Here is a 19,241-nt window from a genome sequence, read left to right as displayed (position 1 = left end):
GTGCACATCCACTGAGAATGGACTTTACAGTGAAGTAGGAGACATCTTGTGTCCAGCAGGAAAACTTTAGAAATGAACAACATTTGCATATTCAGAGATTCTGGAAGTTTTAATGAGGTAAAAGGAGGAGATGACTTTATAAGGAAATTATACTTTTTTTTTGACACACATTATTGCTCCAAGCAGACTATGTGTGTATGTTGTAATAAATAAGAATTATTTCTGTCTGCAGACCACACACTGAACACCTTGGAGCCAGAGTGCAGTAGCAAGTGGAGGAAGTATCTTCAGCTGAAACAGCACTTTTACATGGCTTATGTGAGTTCACATATATCCTAATACAGTTCACAGTACTTTTATTTATGTAAAGGAACCTCGCTGAGCATAGGTTGTTTGGATGAAACATTGTAATCTTGAAAAAGACAGATGAAAGATGACAAACCAGGCTCAACTTAGACTTGTACTCATTAATTGTGTTTGCAGGCGTACTGCTATCATGGACAGACACTGCTGGCGAGCGACAAGTGTGGTGAGGCTATAAGATCTCTCCAGGAGGCAGAAAAGTGTATGTATATCTATGGCTTGGACTAAACATTTTTGTTTCTTGCAGCTAAAAGTATTTTTCTAACCAAATAGTGTATTAATGTATTTGTACTTGTGTGTAAGCCTCTCACTGTGTCTTGTCTCTGAGAGTATTATGTACAATATGTTCTATGAATTTTCAAATTGTATTCTGCAAACTTGGTCTGTAGAAAAGAGCAGCAAGCACAAAGGTTAAAGTTGACAGTAGTTACTTGGGTATACTAGGGTTCAGTCACATGTAGCTGAAGCATAAGAGCATAGAGGTTATGATGCAGGTGTTTCCTGTGTGTTGCTGCACTAGTTGTGGAGAATTCACATCCTGAAATGAAGCGTCACATATTTTGTCCTCGCTTCGCTGGCTTTTACTGCCTGGATTTTGCCTGTATCAACACAAAGGCTTTCTCTGTTTAGGTTACTCCCGTGCCGAGGCACTGTGTAAAGAGTACCGTCAGACCAAAGGCCCAGGCACCACAGCCAAACCATCGGAGCAGCTGTTCTTCCTCAAACTGGGCGGCGTCATCAAAAACACACTGGAGAAGTGCCAGAGAGAAAATGGCTTCATGTGAGTGGGTTGGGGCGGACTCACACAGACGCATGCGTGAAGACGCAGATACCACACACGTTGTTCTTGGGTGGAAACATCTATATCTAGATCTATATCTCTGACAAAGGGAAGTCATATTTTCGTGGAAGCGTTAATTAAACATGTTCAGATGTGCAAGAAAATTCACATATCATAACATGTCATATTCATTCAGTCACACTGAAGGCAAACCATAACCCTGTGGCTGAAGACAGCTGCTGGCATTTTTAACCTTTTATCTTTTCCATCTCAACACTAAAAAATATACTTAGTGAGTTTCTTTTTTAATAGGAATTGATCATTTAACTAGCAAACATAATATGAACTTGTGTGTAGTACTGCATATAAAGGTGTCAGCTGATCATATTGTCTGATCAACACTAGCTGTTAGCTGTTGTCAATGCTGGCCACCTGTGTTTACATTAGCAACAACTGGTTGTATGAATAGTTACTTCCCTCTTAGAAACAATGCAACATGCTCTGTATTAGATGTTTACTCTAAACAAAATATCTCAGTTTTGTTTCAGTGTGGTACACAAGTGATAGATAGTTGTAGTAGTTTTAACTACAAAACTGATACACATAGGCAACTGAAAAGTTTGCACTCCACCGCCTTGTATAGTAAATTAAATGTGCACAGCAGTTTCAGGCCCATCCCTTGTTCATCGTGGACAAAATATTCTATAAAAGTCAATTTGGGCACACTTTTTAGTTGCCTATACATACCCCGTCTTTCCCAGTCGTAACACATTTTGTGCAACAAATGAGGAGTCACATGACTTGAACTCGAGTCACAAATTTGATGATATTAGACTCGACTTGACAAAATCAAAAAAGAATTTGAGACTCAACTTAGACTTTGACACCAATGACTTGTGACTTTACTTGGACTTTACTTCACAAATTTAATTTCCTAAAAATCCAACACCTAATTTCCCAGATCCACTTTGTTTGAACCAATCCAAAAGCATCCAATCAAGTTGCAGGAGAGAACCAAACCCCCCAGTTTATTTTGAACATTAAAGCATGTAAACTTTTCTTGTAGAAAAAGAGCATAATATGGCCGCTTTAATACATGAATACTCTGTTAGAAAAATGTCCATATAATCAGTGAAGAGCACATAATGACTTGTTCAGGACTCTGGAGTTGGGACTTGAGTGCAGAGACTTGACACTGCATAATGATGACCTGTATATAAGTGGCAGACCAACATTATCAAACTCAAACATCTACTCTTAAACAAAGTCTCCTCCTTTTAAATTGCAACTGTGGACACATTTCCTCAGATACTTCCACAAGATCCCAGCTGAGGCGCCACAGCTGGAGTTGAAGGCAAGTTACGGCCTGGCTGAGCCAATCACCTTCGAGCTGCCGCCTCTCAGCGAGCAGTGCTCCGCCGAAGTCTACGCAACCTTTGACCTGACCAAGGGAGCCAAAAATGACAAGGTACTGCAGCTTGTGTCAGAGATTATTCCAACAAAGGCTGGGTGGATAACAATGAAATCTTGTTTACATCGGTGTCTGTGGCTGTGTTGTTTCATATCTGTGTTATTGTTGCTTTAACTCTAAAGGCCAAACCCAAGGAGGAGGAGGTGAAACCAGTGAAGGAGCCCGATTTGAAGCCTCAGAAGGACACCGGCTGCGTCGTCTCCTAAACTTCCCACAGATTCCATCTTCAGCCTCATGCTTCAGTACCATCTATTGTAATGATGGAATCCATATTTCTCTTCATGTAAACCTCCATTTTTGGTAATATTAATCCATAGTGTTTTACATTTATGCTGAAACATGCGTATTGTATTTGGATATGACAGCCATTATCTTCACATCTAAGCCAGAGCCAGACACATCCCCCCTGACAGCTCATATAAACTAATCCCAAAACATATAAAAGATGGAAACTTCTTTTAGGTTATTGTCAGCTGAAAGGATGACCTTAAATTAGGTCTTTACATGAGGTCATTTCAGGTAGAACGATTATAAATAAGCCGTATGTGGGTGAAGTAGTTCTACTAATGGTGCCTTTGGCTGCATTGTAAACCTGCTCACTGTGGCCCCTTACAGAAGTGTCTGCTTTTTAGCCTTTTTAGCACTCGAGTGCTCTGGCCTGATTATAGATGACACATACAATGGAAGGTGGCCTATTAGACATGCTGAAAGTGGCTTCAGGATATGGATCCAAAACAGATATTTATATTGAATATTTGCCACTACAATGAATATGATGCAGCCACCCAGGATGGGTAATGTAGGAAACTGCATTCCCATGATCAGCCTGTATGCTACAATACTTTCAGATGATGTTAATGCAATTAAAGCTGAGATTTGTTCAGAGCTGGGTCAACAGAATTGAAATGTGGACAGACAAAGACTGCATGGGTTATTGCTGGTGCATTTGGTTTGTTTTAGCCGTAGCAGTTTACAATCAATATTTGATTTAGATCACATGATGTATGTACTGTAGATCTTTTTGTACATGACATAGCTGTTTTTTTTCTACTTCTACTATTCATTTAAATAATCTTTACTACTGGATGGGGCTGAATCATTCTTTAACATACTTAGGGATTCTGTGATATATCCCTGTTGGTAGTAGTTCTTAATTTATTTCTATTGTTAGGATATTTTAGTTGACAACTTTAGACACTTACAACAGTATACAATTCTGTGTAACTCCAATCAAATGTTTTTGGTGGTGTTGATTTTCATTTTGCTCTTGTAAACTGAGAGTGCTGCTGTCAATAGTTTGACACAATGTATGTACTGTACATGTATTGAGTGTTATCTCCTTCCTTAAAGACAAAGATCGGGGCTTGAGCATTGTAAGACACTGGGGGTGCGAGTACATTTGTTTCTAAAACTCTCCCACTTTGAAAATGAAGACGTTAAAGCATACCTATCAATTGCTGAAAACTTGTACAAACTGTAATATACCGCTCACATGTACTCATTTATGGCCCTACATGTATTTTAGCTAACCTCCCAGCTGTAGTGACAAGCTAACTTTCTCACTAAATTTCCTGATTTGAACACCATTGCACTTTATATTCAGTTGTGAAGGGATTTTATTGGGGATCTAAGCTGTTTAACCATTGTTCATTATACCTGAACAGGGAATTTAACCAATCAGACCAATGCTAGTCCTTTATCCTTTTCAAGACAACTGTTTATTAAAAGGGTGTGTCAGTCAGATCACCATTACAATGTACACTCCTGAAGCTCATTATTCCTCCTCTAATGGTGTCCTTCATGTAAAATGTATTTCAATCTCTATTAAATCATCCATATAACACCATTCTTCCACAATTTGTGCTTATATATGTTCAAGTCCAGTATGCAACATTTAGGACGATCTATTTTATCTACAAAGGGAGCGGTTGCTCTTCTCCGCAGTCCATCTTGTTGAACCTCCATGTTTCTACAGGAGCCCAGAACGGTCAAACCAAACACTGACTGTAGATAGGGCATTTTGCCTTCTTTTTGAGTTTTGCGGCCACCGTAGCTCCTCCTACGTGCTTGGAAATGGAAGCTGAAACGGGTATATTTACATATAAAGGTCAGTTTTACTGGTAATGGTTAACAGTAGTTAGCCTGTGTAAACAGTTGCATATGGTCTTCTGTAGCTCTGGAAGAGCTTTGTCGAGCCTAAGAAAACAACTGTGGTGATGTAATCAGGGTTATCTCACCTTGAGCGTGGAGACCGAAAGCCAGCATTTCAAAAATATGCGGCATATTACTCATTAATACACTTCAGGTTAATGTTCAATGTAATCAACACACTTTATTTTATGGATACATTCTATGTAGATGCATTGACTGCCCTTTTTAAAGTTTGCACAGTGCAGTATAAGTTGAAAAAAAAATGACATTCTGCTCTGAAAAGCTCTTTTGAGGATTAAGCGACTAAAGGTGGCAATAAACCTTGACATTCCGCACACCGCAACAAGCCCAGCCCCTCAAGGCCAAGAATGAAACTGATTGCATTACAGTGACAGCACTGGAACTACTTGCCTGTGATAGGGTTTGCACTGTGTTTGGGCTGTCTCAGGTTTCAAGACTGATCCTGTATCCTGTAGTTGTTTTTTTCTTCACATAGCAGACTCAGCGTGGATGGACATTTGGGTACAGCTGTGACATGAGAAAGAATCAACGGTGCTGCAGTGGAGCCATAAAGAACGACTTACAGTGTCTGAAGAATGAACAACAGCCACCAGGAAGTAAGTGCTGTAATAATGAAGCAAGACAAAGCATGTTAGCTTAAGATGTGTTCAGTAACACTAGCAAGTTACCTTCAAGTTCAACAGCTGTGTGTGACTAGCCATTGGTGAATCACTCAGGAGCCTGCTGCAGTCTGTGTATACAAAAGCCTATAAAATGACCTTAAATTAGGTCATTACTGGACATAATGTGCCGTAAAGACAGCGTGTCAGGCAAATGAATAAGAATACAGTTTATCTAAAGCCCTGTGCAATCTGTCAGACATCACTAGACATCCAGGAAGCCGAGTTTGGGGGCCCTGACGTGTCCAAACAGAGGAGGGTCATCCACTTCTCCAGCGGTGAAACTCTGGAGGAGGACGACAGCGCGGAGGAAGAGGAGCAGCCATCAAACAGACCTCCCTTTAAAGAAGCTGCAGAGAGGGTGGGACACTGTTTACTAAGGGAAAATGTCACGTGAGATGTCGTTAAGTAGCCGTCACGTTACCTGTTGTTTGTCTTTACCTTCGCAGGCCAGGTTGTCATTCAAGAATGTGGCCATTCTAGTTGGGAGGATTTCACTGCTGAGTACGTAATGTGGCAATTCAATACACTCAACGCACACTAAATGAACATTATAGGCCTAATTAAAGCTATGAAGAAAGTCTCACTGAGTTACTGTGTTGCTGTTTCCAAAATTAGCTTGCGATTTCCTTGGAGAGAGGCTAGCTGGTGCACTAGGACTGAATGCAGCCAAATACCAGTACGCCATTGATCAACATCATCGTGACCACAAGGTAATGTAAAAAAATCAAGAGCAACAAAATACTGTCAAAAAGTTAAGTACAGTGTCATCTCAGAGACGTTTTGTTCAATAATAGCAATAATAGTTCAATATTTGTCAGGGTAGAAAATGGGATGTCTGTTAACAGCACACTGGCAGGCCTAGGGATGGTTATTGCCTTGTATTCAATTCTCTGCATTTCCTTTATCTCACTCACAGACAACAAGCAGCCAAGCCAAAGATGACCTCAGGGAAGGTCAGGTAGAGACGATCCGCCTCTCTCCTGGACTGGATGGGAGTCATTATGGAGCTACAGGAGATGTAAGATGCCCTGCGGACTCCCGGGAGAGCTGTGACGAGAAACATATGGACAGGAATGAAGGATGTCACAACAGAGGCTATCAAGCCGATGAGGATTATTTGGAATAATACTGATAGAAGAAAAGCAATGAATGATTAGATGTGAACGCCCTCGTGTAAAGTGTACTGTGTAACAAATGATGCAACAATGCTTGCTTAAAATGGTGGGGCTGTTTGAAGTATGGCGTTGTTGCAACAAAACTATGTGAAGAAAAAAAGTCACACGGACAGACTTAAAGATTTCAGCATATGGGTAATGCTGTGCAAAGCATGGTGCAAGATGGCAATTTTGTTAATGTAATGGCCAAAATAAATCAACTATTACTATATATGCATGAACAGCTGGTTTGATTAATATATGTAATAGAAATATAGTCATAAATAAAGTATATACAACCAATCAGTGTTTTACTCAGTTATAATAACAAACGATTGATTGTTCAATAATAAAAAAGTGAAAAGACATCGACGAGGATGGGATTCGAACCCACGCGTGGCAGCACAATGGAGTTAAAGCAGTCATCGCCTTTAACCACTCGGCCACCTCGTCCACAGTACACCACGTAATCACTGACATTAAAAAAGACAATCAAACCTAACCCGGCGAAACCTACAAGATAACTCTCGAAAGGCTAATTTCATGTTAGCTAAAAAAAAAACATATATGGCATACATGAGGAACGTAGCTTGCTAGCGTTAGCTAACGTGCTAGTAAGCTAACTTAATACGCCAAACTAAGTAACGTTAAGTAACTTAACGGTAACGTCGAGTTTGCGACGTCAACAGGTAGCTAGCTAACGTTCGTGTTAACGTTAGCATACGTTTTCTGCCACGCCGCTAACCAAGTTAACTTATAACTCATATGTACTGAGTTTGTTGTTGAAAAGCTAACGCTGAACGCTGTAAGCGGACCCTGTAGCTGCAGCCACGGCAATGCTGGTGTTAATGAATGCTAACAAGCGCTCTTGACGGGGTTATTTTGACAAACTCCGTTAAGCTCGGTGGTTAATGGGTTGTGTTCAATTGATGCAGACACACGCCGTAACTAACTTACGCTGTAAAATGCTAAGAGGCAGAATCTCATTTAGCATCACGTTTGTTTCCTTCAGCCCTCCCTTTAGGTCCGTGTGTGTCTTTAGTGTTACATATCAACTTCAGAAAATGACATCCAGATTACCAAAGACAGTGCTCACTGTGTGCAGTAAAACGAAACATTCCCATTAGCAAGTGCAATTTGGAGAAACTTAAATATCACAAATAATATAATTTACTGTTTGAGTGAGACAGGGAGATGGGAGAGGTATTTATTTTAGTCTTTCTTAAGAAGAGATTTTTATTGTGAAAACAAAGTCAAAGGAACTGTTCAGTAAAATACGTTTTCCTCTACAACTATTAATCCACAACCATAAAACCAACTGTTGCCTCACTTAGGGTCTATCTTACCTCTTCTTTGCTGCATGTGTGACAATCTGTGCACAGGCTTTACTTTAAAAGGCACACTGACACTGTTTGTGAGTAAGAGGTAGTTTCTACTGAGCAGTGCTGGTCTGGGTCTTTGTGTCCATCTAGTGGCTGAATGTACCTTCACTTGACATCTTAGAACTAGTGGTCGACCGATACGGCTGATATTGAGATTTAGAGAGCAGGGCTGCCGATGGCCGATATATAATGCCGATATGAAAACAAAGAAAAGTCATGTATAATTATGTTCTATAAGAAATTCATGCACATGTTTACAGCAGGGTGCACGGGAGTTATAGTACAGGGCTTGAAAACAACATTTTCACCACCTTCCCAAAGCTCACAACTCATGACTGCTAACATTGTTCCACAGCAGAGACTCAGACTGAAGTTTTATTTATCGGCCTCGTGAGCATCAGCCAATTTTATCGACATCCAGCAATCACTTTCAAATCTGTGTGAGTTTCCAGTCGATCCGCGTACTTTTGCAGTTGTTTGGGAAATTGAAACATCTGGATAACACCAGGCCTGAAATGGGGAGAGCTCGCAAACTCCAAATAAAAAAAGCCCAGTGTGTCATATTTTGTTTCAAGTTCCTGTAAAGTGACACACCATCGGTGAGCTGGGAGGACATTTCTGAATTCGGGGGTGCTGTAAAATGTTACAACAGGATAGAATAATAATCCAGATAACAGAGTGTAAAAAAAGGGTGCATGCCACTGCAGCCTTATGCACATGCACAAACTTAAATCAGCTCACCAATCAGTAACACTGTTGAGTCAAAGTCCCTCAGTTACTCTTTACAGGCGACATAAACCTCATCGTGGATTAAAGGTCATATCTCGGCAACATGCACATTTAAACCAAAGCAGCAACATTTACTTGCTGACACTCTGCGTGATGATGGAGAGGGTGCTGTTATTGTTTGGACTCGTGGCTCTAGCCACTTCTTACGCTGTGAGTATGAATTGATTATTGAGTAAGCATGGTGTGAGGTGGATATTAACTGTGCGATGACTTACACTGGTTTTGTTTTATTCAGAAACCTGTTTCCCCCGAGGTACATGGTATGTGAAAAAAAAGGATCTTTCCTAAATTGAATAATGTTGTTTTTACACGCTGTGAAAAGACTCTGAGCCGTGTCTGTGTTTGTGTTTCAGAGGTGTATGAGAACGGTGAGGATGAGAACCCCATCCTAAACCTGGGTGAGCTGCAACATTTCTATTGGTTTTTGCTCCATAACATACACATCAACACAGCTGTATTTACTGGAATAAAGTGTAAAATGTTGAGTAAAGCTGGGTGTTTATTGCTGAATGAAATATATTGTTTGTACCTGTGCTTGCAGGTTCAGATGCCAACCTGTTTGAAGGGGACATTTTGATTCCAGTAAGATGCATTTTTATTAATGATTTAGAAAAGTGCATTTGCTGAATCACTGTTCCTAGATTGTTGTCATGTCTCCTCCTGAGTAACTTACAGTGTAATATCAGTATCAGATAACAAGATGGGTTTTATTGTGTGTGGATTTATTAGCTTTGTTTATGATTATGGTCATAATTTGCACAATTCCTTTTTTAAACACCACTTTGATGGTACAGGAAGGAAGGAATGCCCTGATTGACAAAAGATACAGATGGAAATTTCCAATCCCTTACATTCTGGGTGATGATTTGGGTGAGTTTTTCCAATATTCAGTGCACTCTGAGCACTAGATTGACTGTAAATACTCACATATCTCATATGTATGGCCCAGAGTTAGCCCCAGTTTGTGCCTCTCATGTATTATGATTCCAACTAAGTCACAGAGATAAGCATCTGAGTTTTTGAAAAACCTTCTAACCACCTGGATGAAAAAAAATGTTTCTTTCACTCGTCAGACCTGAATGCCAAGGGCTGCGTCCACCAGGCTTTTGAAATGTATCGGCTGAAGTCTTGCATTGACTTCAAGCCTTACGAGGGAGAGAAGACATTCATCAAGTTTGAAAAGAGAGGAGGGTATGGCTCTAGCTGTCTTGTGACATGTGTTTACTACATTTGCAAAGTCAGCTGTTGATTGCTGCTGCAGATTAGGTACTAGTTTAAGGAGTTACAGTATTTCTGTAAATTACCCCATGACTCTCTGTCCACTGATATTATCTTTAATTATGTACTCAAGCTCCCGCTGTGCGTAACTCAGAGAAAAAATTATTTAAAAAAGTGAGACTAATGATAATGCTAAGCTAAAATGCTAAGCTACCATAACAGTAGTAAAACTGATGAAATACAACAATATTTTCCATTAGCATTAGCTAACATTAGCCACATTAAGCTGCTGGTACTAGCAGACCAAGTAAAGCTGTAGCAGCTGACTGTACTGAAGTAACAGTGTGTTTTATGGATTATTAGTTCAAGGTTTATATTTTCTCTGTAAAGTTACAGACTCAGTCCTATTGTACCCCTATTTAGAAATGTGTTAAAAAAAAAATACAAAAACTCAATTTCTTTGTATTATTATAAATAACTTACATTTTAGTTTCAACCAATAGTAACATGACATTCACCCGTAAATCAGTCTTCAACTTTTAGTGACATAGAGCAAAAATTAAAGTTAGCAAGCTAGCTAACAGCATGGCTGGATACATGTGGATTTTAAATCTTCTTCTGAGTCTTTACAGAAGTGCAGTACTAAATACTCAATCACTGCAATGTCCCTTTAAATGTAATTGTATTATTTATTTTTTGTGTCATTTTGTATCAGAACTGTAACTGACTGCTTTTACTGTCATAGGTGTTTCTCCAGTGTCGGTGACCAGCAGACTGGTCAGATTCTGTCTTTGGGTCCAGGCTGTGACCACAAGGCGGTGATTGAACATGAACTACTCCACGCTGTGGGATTTTACCATGAGCAGTCCCGCACAGACAGGGATGACTATGTCGACATCTGGCTGGATCAGGTTTCACCAGGTATGTCTTTTAACTTCATGGTCCACCATTGTCATTTATGAAATTGAATGTTGTCAGCTTAGATATTTTAAGCCCAGAAATGCCTACAGTACATCTTTAACCCTTATTATGCAATTTTGTTTGAGGAATGAGTGAATGAACATGAATTTCCTGCAGGACTTGAACACAACTTCAACAAATACAACGACGACTTCATCACAGATCAAAACACGGCGTACGACTACGAGTCCATTATGCATTACAGGCCCTTCTCTTTCAATAAGAACGAATCCATCCCCACTATCACCACCAAAATCCCAGAGTTCTACAACATCATTGGCCAGTACCTCGACTTCAGCAAGATGGACATCCTCAGGCTCAACCGGATGTACAACTGCTGTACGTATATGTTGCAAGAATAAAAAACTTTTTTTCTGCAAGTCTTAAAGGTTGACAGTGGACAGAGTGCAATATAATTAGATTAATATTATTAGAGAAATTAAAAGCCTTGGGAAGTAGGAAGTGTGTAAAAGTCTGCTAAGCACAAAATAGGCCAAAAGTTTTAAACAACTCTCCAAATCCTCACCCCGTCCCTCCCTCCACAGCTGGTCCTCTCACCCTCCTGGATCAGTGTGTCTTTGAGTATGCCAGCATCTGCGGGATGATCCAGGCCTCCTCTGATGATGCTGACTGGGTCCATACTAAGAGCAGTGTGGGTGCGGAGGATCACACACTCCTGGGAAAATGTAGAGGTCAGAGTTGAATAATGTCTCTTTTAAAATACCAATTACTGATTATTCTCAGCTCAGACAGCATGAAAGAAAGTAAGAGAGAAAGAATTCACTTTAATAGCTTGTCTTATTTTGTCTGCCTTTCTAGATGCTGGGTACTTCATGCACTTCAGTACCATGACTGGGTCGCCTCAGGAGTCTGCGCTGCTGGAATCCCGAACCCTGTACCCCAAGAGGAAGCTTCAGTGTCTGCAGTTCTTCTACAAGATGACTGGAAGCTCCAAAGACAGACTGGTGATCTGGGTCAAGATGGATGATGGCACAGGCTCCGTTCGTAGAATGAAGAAAATACACACCTTTTATGGTACTTATTATGTGGGGATGTTAATGGAAGAGACAGCTGCTACGTGGCATTTCACAGTAAATCCTTTGCATAGAGGCTAAGGTTCATTTGAACATTTGTTTTGCTTAGTAAAATTATATTCAAATCAAGTTATTATCATAACATACAAGACACATACAATACACTCTCTACACAGTCACACACAATCAGTAGTGAAAGGTTTGGGATAGTAACATGTTAATCATTTGCTTTCTTGCTGACAGTTAGATGAGAAGACTGTCAAATGTCTTTATGCTAAGTATAGTACAACCAGCAGATGCCAAGCTTAGTTCAGCCTGATGACTGAAAGCAAGGGGAAAAAATAGCCTGCCTCTATCCAAAGTTGGATAGGTAAGGTTGCTTGTGTCATTCCAGGAAATCACTGGTCTCACAAAGAAATTGTTCTGGCAAGTAAATCCCCATAAAACCTATATTTGCTATCTTTTACATTTTTGTTTGTATATGGATTAAAAAGGGGTGGTAGTTGGCAGATTTCTTAAACATTTGGACAGAGCTCGGCTAGCTGTCCCCCTCTGCTGCTAATCTGCTAAACTAAGAACATACAAATAATATTGTATTGTATACTAATACATCAATACATCATATTCATCATCTTGTTTCCCTGTTACCCAGCGGATTCTGACCACACATGGAAGATTGCCCATGTCCCAATGGAAGTAGGGGTGAAATTCCGCTATGCTTTCCAAGGTGTGCGCGGCGATCCCTCTGCATCCGCCGGTGGCATCTACATCGATGACATCAGCCTGACCGAGACACGCTGCCCCAACGCCGTGTGGAGGATCCAGAACTTCTCCAAGATCATGGAAACAGCTGAGCGAGACGCAGTTATTGACAGCCCTCGTTTCTACAGCCCTGAAGGCTACGCTTTTGGTGTCCGCATCATTCCTCTGTCGACTTACACTGATTACACAGGGAACTACACTGGGCTGTACTTCCACCTGGCCAGTGGTGACAGTGATGTGGTGATGCAGTGGCCAGCGGTAAACAGACAGGCCACCTTGGTGGTGATGGACCAAGACCCAGACATTAAACTGAGGATGTCCACTGCTCGTAGCCTCACGACTGATATGAGGACGAGTAAGTGCTCCTTATCTAAACATTTTCAAGTTGATCTGATGCATCTTCACCTCAAATAACTTGGACAAATGTGTCTAATGCGCTGACTTTCGTCATTCCATTGACTTTATATGCAGTTGCTCTAAAAAGCTAAAATAACCTCTAAACTTTGCTTAGTCTGAATACACCTTGAGGCTATATTTAACACACAGCATGCTAGACTTTGCATGCAAACATGTTCGTGTAATTAGCATTCAATAGTCATTTTGTATTTGGTAATGGACCATGGTATTAGACACATATAAATTTGGATCTAATGATGGCACTACATGAAACAACAAGGATCAACAGAGTTATTGCAAGTTATCCTAAAGGGGAAATGAATGTCTTTATTAGCAGAGACATTTTACCCAAAACAATTCACCACCTTGTTTCTGTTATGACAATCCACCCAATAGTTGTTATTTCAGTATTATCAGTGGTGGAGTGACCGACCAACATCCTCATGCAAAAATCACTCAACCATCACACACTGATCACTCACATGTTGGCTCTGTCTTTTTTGTCCTCTAGCATCAGATGGAAAGTTTTTCTGGGACAATCCCACCAAGGTAGGACATTTTGATCCTTCCTGTAATTGCTTCAGAGGTGGATCTTGGGGCTGGGGGAACTTTGTCAAGCACTTTGACCTCCGACGGCGTAATTACCTCAAGAACGATGATCTCATCATCTTCATTGACTTTGAGGGTTAGTGGTTTTTGTTCAATATTTGTGTGTTAAAATACGATACTAGTCCCAGTGTGGTGTTTTGAAGCGTGATGGAGACCTGATGAGTTATGATTTTTGTTACAGATATAACATCACTGATCAAAACAGAAGTTCCCATTAAGCCAAAGGAGTGAGGTCACACAGGATTTTATATCATGATTAACTGGAGGTAAGACAACAGATACCTTTCTATTTCAAAAATAACGTCACGTGTACGTGTTCATAGTCATGTGAAAATGACTTTTCTTCATTTAAAATAACCAGATGCAGCTGGGACGAGAAGAACAACCTGTGAAGATGAAGAAAGGCTGGAAGATTATTGCTGTGACACAATATTAGAATTATAAACATAATTTACAAAACATAAAATGCTATATTTGGTCTATAGTCTTCATATAGGAGTTCGGTCTAGACCTGGTGCCTGCATTTGAAAAGTGTTCGCTGAGATAACTGTCTGTTATGAATTGGCGCAAAATTAATACAAATAAAATTGAATGTGAATGAATATATAAAAGCTATGCATGAACAATTATTTTGAACAAAGTCTTTCACATTGGATCTGTGTTAAATAAAAGCTATTCAGTTAAGGCTGTTGAAGAGCAAGCCCTGTGATAATGTTTCTCTTGTTTTGTGATGCAAAAAAGCGGCTGCCATATGAGTGTCCATTAGAGTCTACTCCCTAAGTTTTAAATTGATAAACTAGCATTTACGTCTGTTTGTCATTTGTTATAAAATGAGGCAATAAGTTGATATATATACAACAATGATCAACATGATTTAGATAAGAGTGTTGATTTTGTTATATGATTAATACTCTAAACGGTCAATTAACACATTGAAAATTATTTTACTGGTCACCCGCCTGTAAAAAACAGTTGGTATTGTATTCTTTGTCAATCCTGAGGAATAAAGCTGAGGGAATTAACAAAAAGTTACTTTGCCATTAAATGTAGGATCCAGCTGTTTTGGACACCAAACAGTCAAACGCAATCAGAGGTTTAGTAAGACAGGATTACGGGAAATAGGAACATCATTTTCCTACGTAACTAGGCTATATGAAGCTATAATTCATGTAAATAGCAACAGAATCAATGTAAAACACATGCTTTGGTGGGATGGACATGTCACAATATAATATAAAAGTCCCTCCCAAAAACAAACAATAAATGTGGTTAGCAGGAAGCACAATGGACAGACTGAATGAATGGAATTCAGTCTGATTTGTTCGGACTAGATTGACGCCCGCATTTAAAAGTCAGGATAAGTTATTTGCTGGCTTCAGCTTTAACGCATTGTTTTTTAAATTCTGTTTCATGTCCCTGAACTTTGGCAGTAAGTGCAATAATAAAATTAAAAGAGTCCGTTTAAGATAAAAATAAATCAGCTGCGTTGACATTTTTATAGCATAAACAGGCACAAATCATTTTATAAGATAAGGGAATTTAATTCAGCACTTACTCAGGAGTTAGAGGTGTAATGGAAGGACAAATTAAATGGCCTGTCCCTGTGATCTGCCCTTTGTTTCTATCTTCACTCTCTACTCACGGGCACTTTAATGCACAACCTTGAAGGCATTTATCACTGATAAAAATGACTACAGGGAGGAAATGGAAGGAACAATAACACTAATAACGGGTAACAAATCATATAATTATGGCTATGTCATGCTTTTTAGTAATGCATGAGCTCCATGATGATGACTGAAGATACTGGAACTAACTGAATGCTGTGCTGTATTTGAAAAGCCTGGAAATGAGAAGAAGCAAGACAGTGAAGTTTGAGAAAACTAGCAGTGGTCACGAGACTCTCAAAAAGCACCAAAAAAACGTAACGCCTATCTAGAGCTTTAGTTTGTCCGCTCTGGTACTGTAGAGAAAGCCATGGCGGAGCTCGTTAAAGACCTGCTTCCTCTGTAGATATAAAAAGCGCTCAATCTAAGGTAATTGAAAACATTAACAATTCCTATATTCGGTGATTATACACTATGAAAACATACTGAATATTATATTGCATTTCTGACAAATAGAATTTTTCCTCACGTTACACACAGGACATTTAAATATAAAGAAGTGTAAAGTTAGCAATTGTAGTGAAATGTGAACTGATCCAACGATAAAGTCATTGTGACTTTACTTGTTTAATGTTGAGGAAGAGGAATTCCATTAACATCTGCATTCATTTTATGTTTTTTTAAAGCGCTTAATGAGTCACCCATTTGTTAAGCATTACTTAAAGGACCAGTGTGTATGGATAATGGCATGTTAGTGGTGAAAATTGCAGATTGAAGTTGCAGAACTGTTTGAATCAACTCCAGGCTTCCAGCCATGGTTAACAGATACTCACGGTGGCCACCCAAAAGGCGCTTACTAGAGCCAGTGTTTGGTTTTGTCTTTCTGGGCTACTGTAAACATGACAGTTCAATACGGTGGAAGATGCTGACTTCTCCTATGATAAAACAGCTCATTCTAAGGTAAAAAAAAACCCCCGATTCTTATTTTTTGAGTGTCTTACAGCTTAATAAAACTACCTAGGGAAATTCATGAGTTTCCATTTCTGCTAATAGGATCCTTCCCTAAATACTTACAAATTGGATCTTACAGTATATGTATTTGTATTCTTATAAAATGTTACTGAATGAACCGTAAAAGGCAGTTTCCTCACTTAACACAAAGAAGATGTGATTTTGGTCCAAACAAGGCAGCAACAAGGCGTTAAAGAATAGTCCTGTATGACTTTGTAAAAGACAACTGTTCCCTCAAACGACAGAGAGGTCAGAGGTCAAACTCATTATACCAACAACACAAGCAATTGCTGTTTTATGTGACTTAAGATCAGCTTATATCCATCGTATTCGTGATTCTGTTGCCGTCTGTAAGAGTCGGAGTTTACTGCTGTCATCAAGCTGTGCATGCCAGAAAACCGTGACAACATGTCACGCTCATGTAATAGTGCAGTGAAGGAGCATGATAATATGTGAAAATTCTTTGTTCTCATTAAACACATAAAACCCGTGATCAAGTTCCCCCTTAACAGCTGCTGTGCTTTATGGGCATGTTTATTCTGGCATCAGAGAAACACGTTTCTGTCCTGTTATAACGACATGGGCCTCTGGAGAGCCAGTTTTGAGGAAGATTACTGCGCTGATTGGAGTCTTGTGGTTTTAAAGGTAGGGCAATCTTTTAAAGTATTCAAATTGAATCATGCAGGATAAAGATAGAAGAAATCTCCTTAGTTAGGTTTAATAAAATGAGATGTGCGCATCTTTTTCTGTGCAGGTGCAAAGCCTGTTCCGACAGCGTACCGGTTGGTTCCTATTAACTTTAAATGATCATATTCACATGAACGCAAGCTTGTTTGTTACTTTCACCTCTAACAAGTATGATTGTATCTTCCAGGTGATAGAATGCAGATGCTGTGAACTGAGGGATGACATCTTGAACATTAACAGAAGGTATACTTTTTATGCCCCTGTCTACTGTTGATATGTGCACAGTGAATCATATGTTCTACTGACTGATATTCAAATAGTCAATTGTGTATACTATAATATATACATGGTGTTTCACATTTTAGGGTTAGATCACGCTGTTTGAAGGGGACAGTCGCTGGTAATGTAAGAAGAGAGTCTGGGTATGAAATTAGTGGTTTTTTCAGGGATTTACATAAGGTATAGTATCTCAATGCTTTCAATGTGTCTTGCCAAAGCCAACAGAAATGCAATCCCTTGATCCCAAAACAAGAAGATGGAAGTTCCCGCATTTGCCTATATCTTGACTGACTTCTTTAGGTACACACTGTGCACAAATTGAATACATTTCTACCCAGCAAGTAATTTCATGAAAAAGTAAATGTTTACTACACGGGTGATTTGGAAATTAAATTCCATTATTCTAAGAACTGGAAATGCTAAAGGTGTGATCCTCAGGCTTTTGAAGGAATACGCGTTTGAGGAATCTGTGAGAGCTTCAAAGATCGCTAACGAGGGAGAGACGCAGCTAACATCTCCTTCCCACACAAAGCTGTCCTGGGTGAGGCTGCAGTATGCCAACACTGTTTCAGGAATGATCTCTACTGCAGCATACTTTAATGGCCATGCTGTCAAGTCCATCCAAACTTAAGGCAATAAGAACCAAAGATTTAGGAAATGCTGGATGTGTTGAAATGCTTTTTTAAAGGCTCAGTAGATAGTCAGGAGATTGTGAAGTTATTTGAATTTTCCCCCTTAATTCAGATGCCTGGTCATAATGTATGGAGACGCATAAAGTAGCGCCAGAAATGTGTGCCATTGGCAGCCGGGTGGAGACTAAGGCCATTGTGCAAACATGAGCTCCTTCCACGCTCTGGGCCTTTACCATGAACAGTCTCCTCAGTAGAGAGACTATGTCCAATCTGGTGGGACCGAGATTGAAGAAGGTCGGTCACATTTCTTTATCCAGAACCCGGCATCCTAAAAACTTTTTTTACAATATATATTTTCATATATTCACTGAACCCATGTTCACATTCATTGAATTAGGTTTAAGATTAGGGTTATAGGGTTAGGGGGTTTATATCAAGATGTCATACTTGCAATTTAAATTTTTTTTTGGCAACCTTTAAAGGTCCAGTGTGTAATATTTAGGAAGATCTTTGGAGAATTGAAATATAATATGTATAGGTTTTATTTCATTAGTGTCTAATCGACGCTGAATATAGGAAATTGTTGCTTTCGTTACCCTAAGAATGAGACGCTTTTCTGCAGCAGAAAACGTGGAGTCCGCAATGCTTGAAACCACCCAAACATTTCTACAGGTACCCAGAAAGGACCAACCAAACACTGGCTGTAGAATTAGTGCCGCTTCAGTGTTTTTATACAACTTTTTACTGCAGCTTTCTCCAAAACACTAACGCAGCCGGGTTCTCAAAATTCAAGCTCTCATTCAATGTTCAAGTTGCAATCTGCAACTTGCAACAGCTTGATGCCACTAAATCCTACCACACTGGAGGTTTTATAGGCTTCTACATATACATCATCCTGTGTGGAAAGTACTTATAAGGAGTTGTTGTTTTCTCCCTCCCCACAGGAAAGGAGCAAAATTTCAACAAGTTGAAGATGACTTCATCAGCCCTGATATGAAGCACAGGCGTAATGATTATGAGGTGCATCATGTCACTAACAGACCACCCTGTCTTTCAACCAAGGAACGAGAGCATCCGCCACGAATTACAGCCACATACCATATTTTAATGAGGCATTGGCCCAAACGGCTGGACTTCAGATGCTGTCGACATCCAAAACAGGCTCACCGCATGTATGACTGTGGTGAGTGTCTCCTTTTGGAGCCTACATAAATGTTAGAGAAAAGGCAACGTGTACGCACCAGGCTCCAACAAATTCCAGGTGTTGGAACT

General features: G+C 39.7%; 3 protein-coding genes and 1 long non-coding RNA gene across 5 annotated transcripts in view; 3 read left to right on the top strand and 1 right to left on the bottom strand.

Annotated features, from left to right (window-relative positions):
• Positions 1–4,472, top strand: part of brox (BRO1 domain and CAAX motif containing) — a gene marked incomplete in the record, with an annotated part of 11,900 nt that extends 7,428 nt beyond the window's left edge. Inside the window, 5 exon segments of the mRNA XM_035678233.1 lie at positions 233–318; positions 484–565; positions 994–1,144; positions 2,453–2,612; positions 2,738–4,472. Of these exon segments, the coding sequence (XP_035534126.1) occupies positions 233–318; positions 484–565; positions 994–1,144; positions 2,453–2,612; positions 2,738–2,821 (563 nt within the window).
• Positions 4,473–5,242: 770 nt separating this feature from the next.
• Positions 5,243–6,904, top strand: LOC118340336 (protein FAM177A1). 2 transcript variants are annotated; one of them, XM_035678236.1, is made up of 5 exons: positions 5,243–5,383; positions 5,646–5,807; positions 5,896–5,950; positions 6,065–6,159; positions 6,366–6,901. In XM_035678236.1, the coding sequence occupies exons 1-5, from the start codon at positions 5,363–5,365 to the stop codon at positions 6,573–6,575; spliced, it is 543 nt and encodes a 180-aa protein (XP_035534129.1). In that variant the 5' UTR covers positions 5,243–5,362; the 3' UTR covers positions 6,576–6,901. The 2 variants fall into 2 exon arrangements, with proteins under 2 accessions (XP_035534129.1, XP_035534128.1); XM_035678235.1 differs by lacking the exon at positions 5,243–5,383 and having other exon boundaries at positions 5,537–5,807; positions 6,366–6,904.
• LOC118340338 lies at positions 5,655–7,692 on the bottom strand. Its single transcript, XR_004797370.1, has 4 exons — positions 7,561–7,692; positions 6,364–6,496; positions 5,871–5,925; positions 5,655–5,796 (listed from the first exon to the last, which is right to left on the bottom strand). It is a non-coding gene; the product is annotated as an uncharacterized LOC118340338 (long non-coding RNA).
• Positions 7,693–8,770: 1,078 nt separating this feature from the next.
• Positions 8,771–14,282, top strand: mep1a.1 (meprin A, alpha (PABA peptide hydrolase), tandem duplicate 1). The gene is made up of 14 exons (XM_035678228.1): positions 8,771–8,924; positions 9,010–9,034; positions 9,128–9,172; positions 9,316–9,356; positions 9,569–9,644; positions 9,848–9,965; positions 10,738–10,913; positions 11,070–11,291; positions 11,498–11,644; positions 11,772–11,987; positions 12,639–13,103; positions 13,656–13,829; positions 13,935–14,019; positions 14,115–14,282. Exons 1-13 carry the CDS (start codon positions 8,868–8,870, stop codon positions 13,982–13,984), a joined length of 1,812 nt encoding a protein of 603 aa, XP_035534121.1. The 5' UTR covers positions 8,771–8,867; the 3' UTR covers positions 13,985–14,019; positions 14,115–14,282.
• Positions 14,283–19,241: the final 4,959 nt, after the last annotated feature.

This window comes from Morone saxatilis, unplaced genomic scaffold (genome assembly GCF_004916995.1).
Source record: "Morone saxatilis isolate NCDOM2014 unplaced genomic scaffold, NCSU_SB_2.0 Contig7, whole genome shotgun sequence".
Taxonomy (NCBI): Eukaryota; Metazoa; Chordata; class Actinopteri; family Moronidae; genus Morone; species Morone saxatilis.
Note: the sequence above shows the minus strand (reverse complement) of the source record. Positions and strands in the feature narration are given on the sequence as shown.

Coding starts and splice junctions, on each gene's coding strand:
- mep1a.1 (XM_035678228.1), top strand. CDS start 8,868: ATGATGGAGAGGGTGCTGTTATTGTTTGGACTCGTGGCTCTAGCCACT. Junction 9,357..9,568: donor AAGGGGACATTTTGATTCCA/GTAAGATGCATT, acceptor TTGATGGTACAG/GAAGGAAGGAATGCCCTGAT. Junction 10,914..11,069: donor GCTGGATCAGGTTTCACCAG/GTATGTCTTTTA, acceptor AATTTCCTGCAG/GACTTGAACACAACTTCAAC.
- LOC118340336 (XM_035678235.1), top strand. CDS start 5,601: ATGAATAAGAATACAGTTTATCTAAAGCCCTGTGCAATCTGTCAGACA. Junction 5,951..6,064: donor TGGGAGGATTTCACTGCTGA/GTACGTAATGTG, acceptor TTCCAAAATTAG/CTTGCGATTTCCTTGGAGAG. Junction 6,160..6,365: donor AACATCATCGTGACCACAAG/GTAATGTAAAAA, acceptor TCTCACTCACAG/ACAACAAGCAGCCAAGCCAA.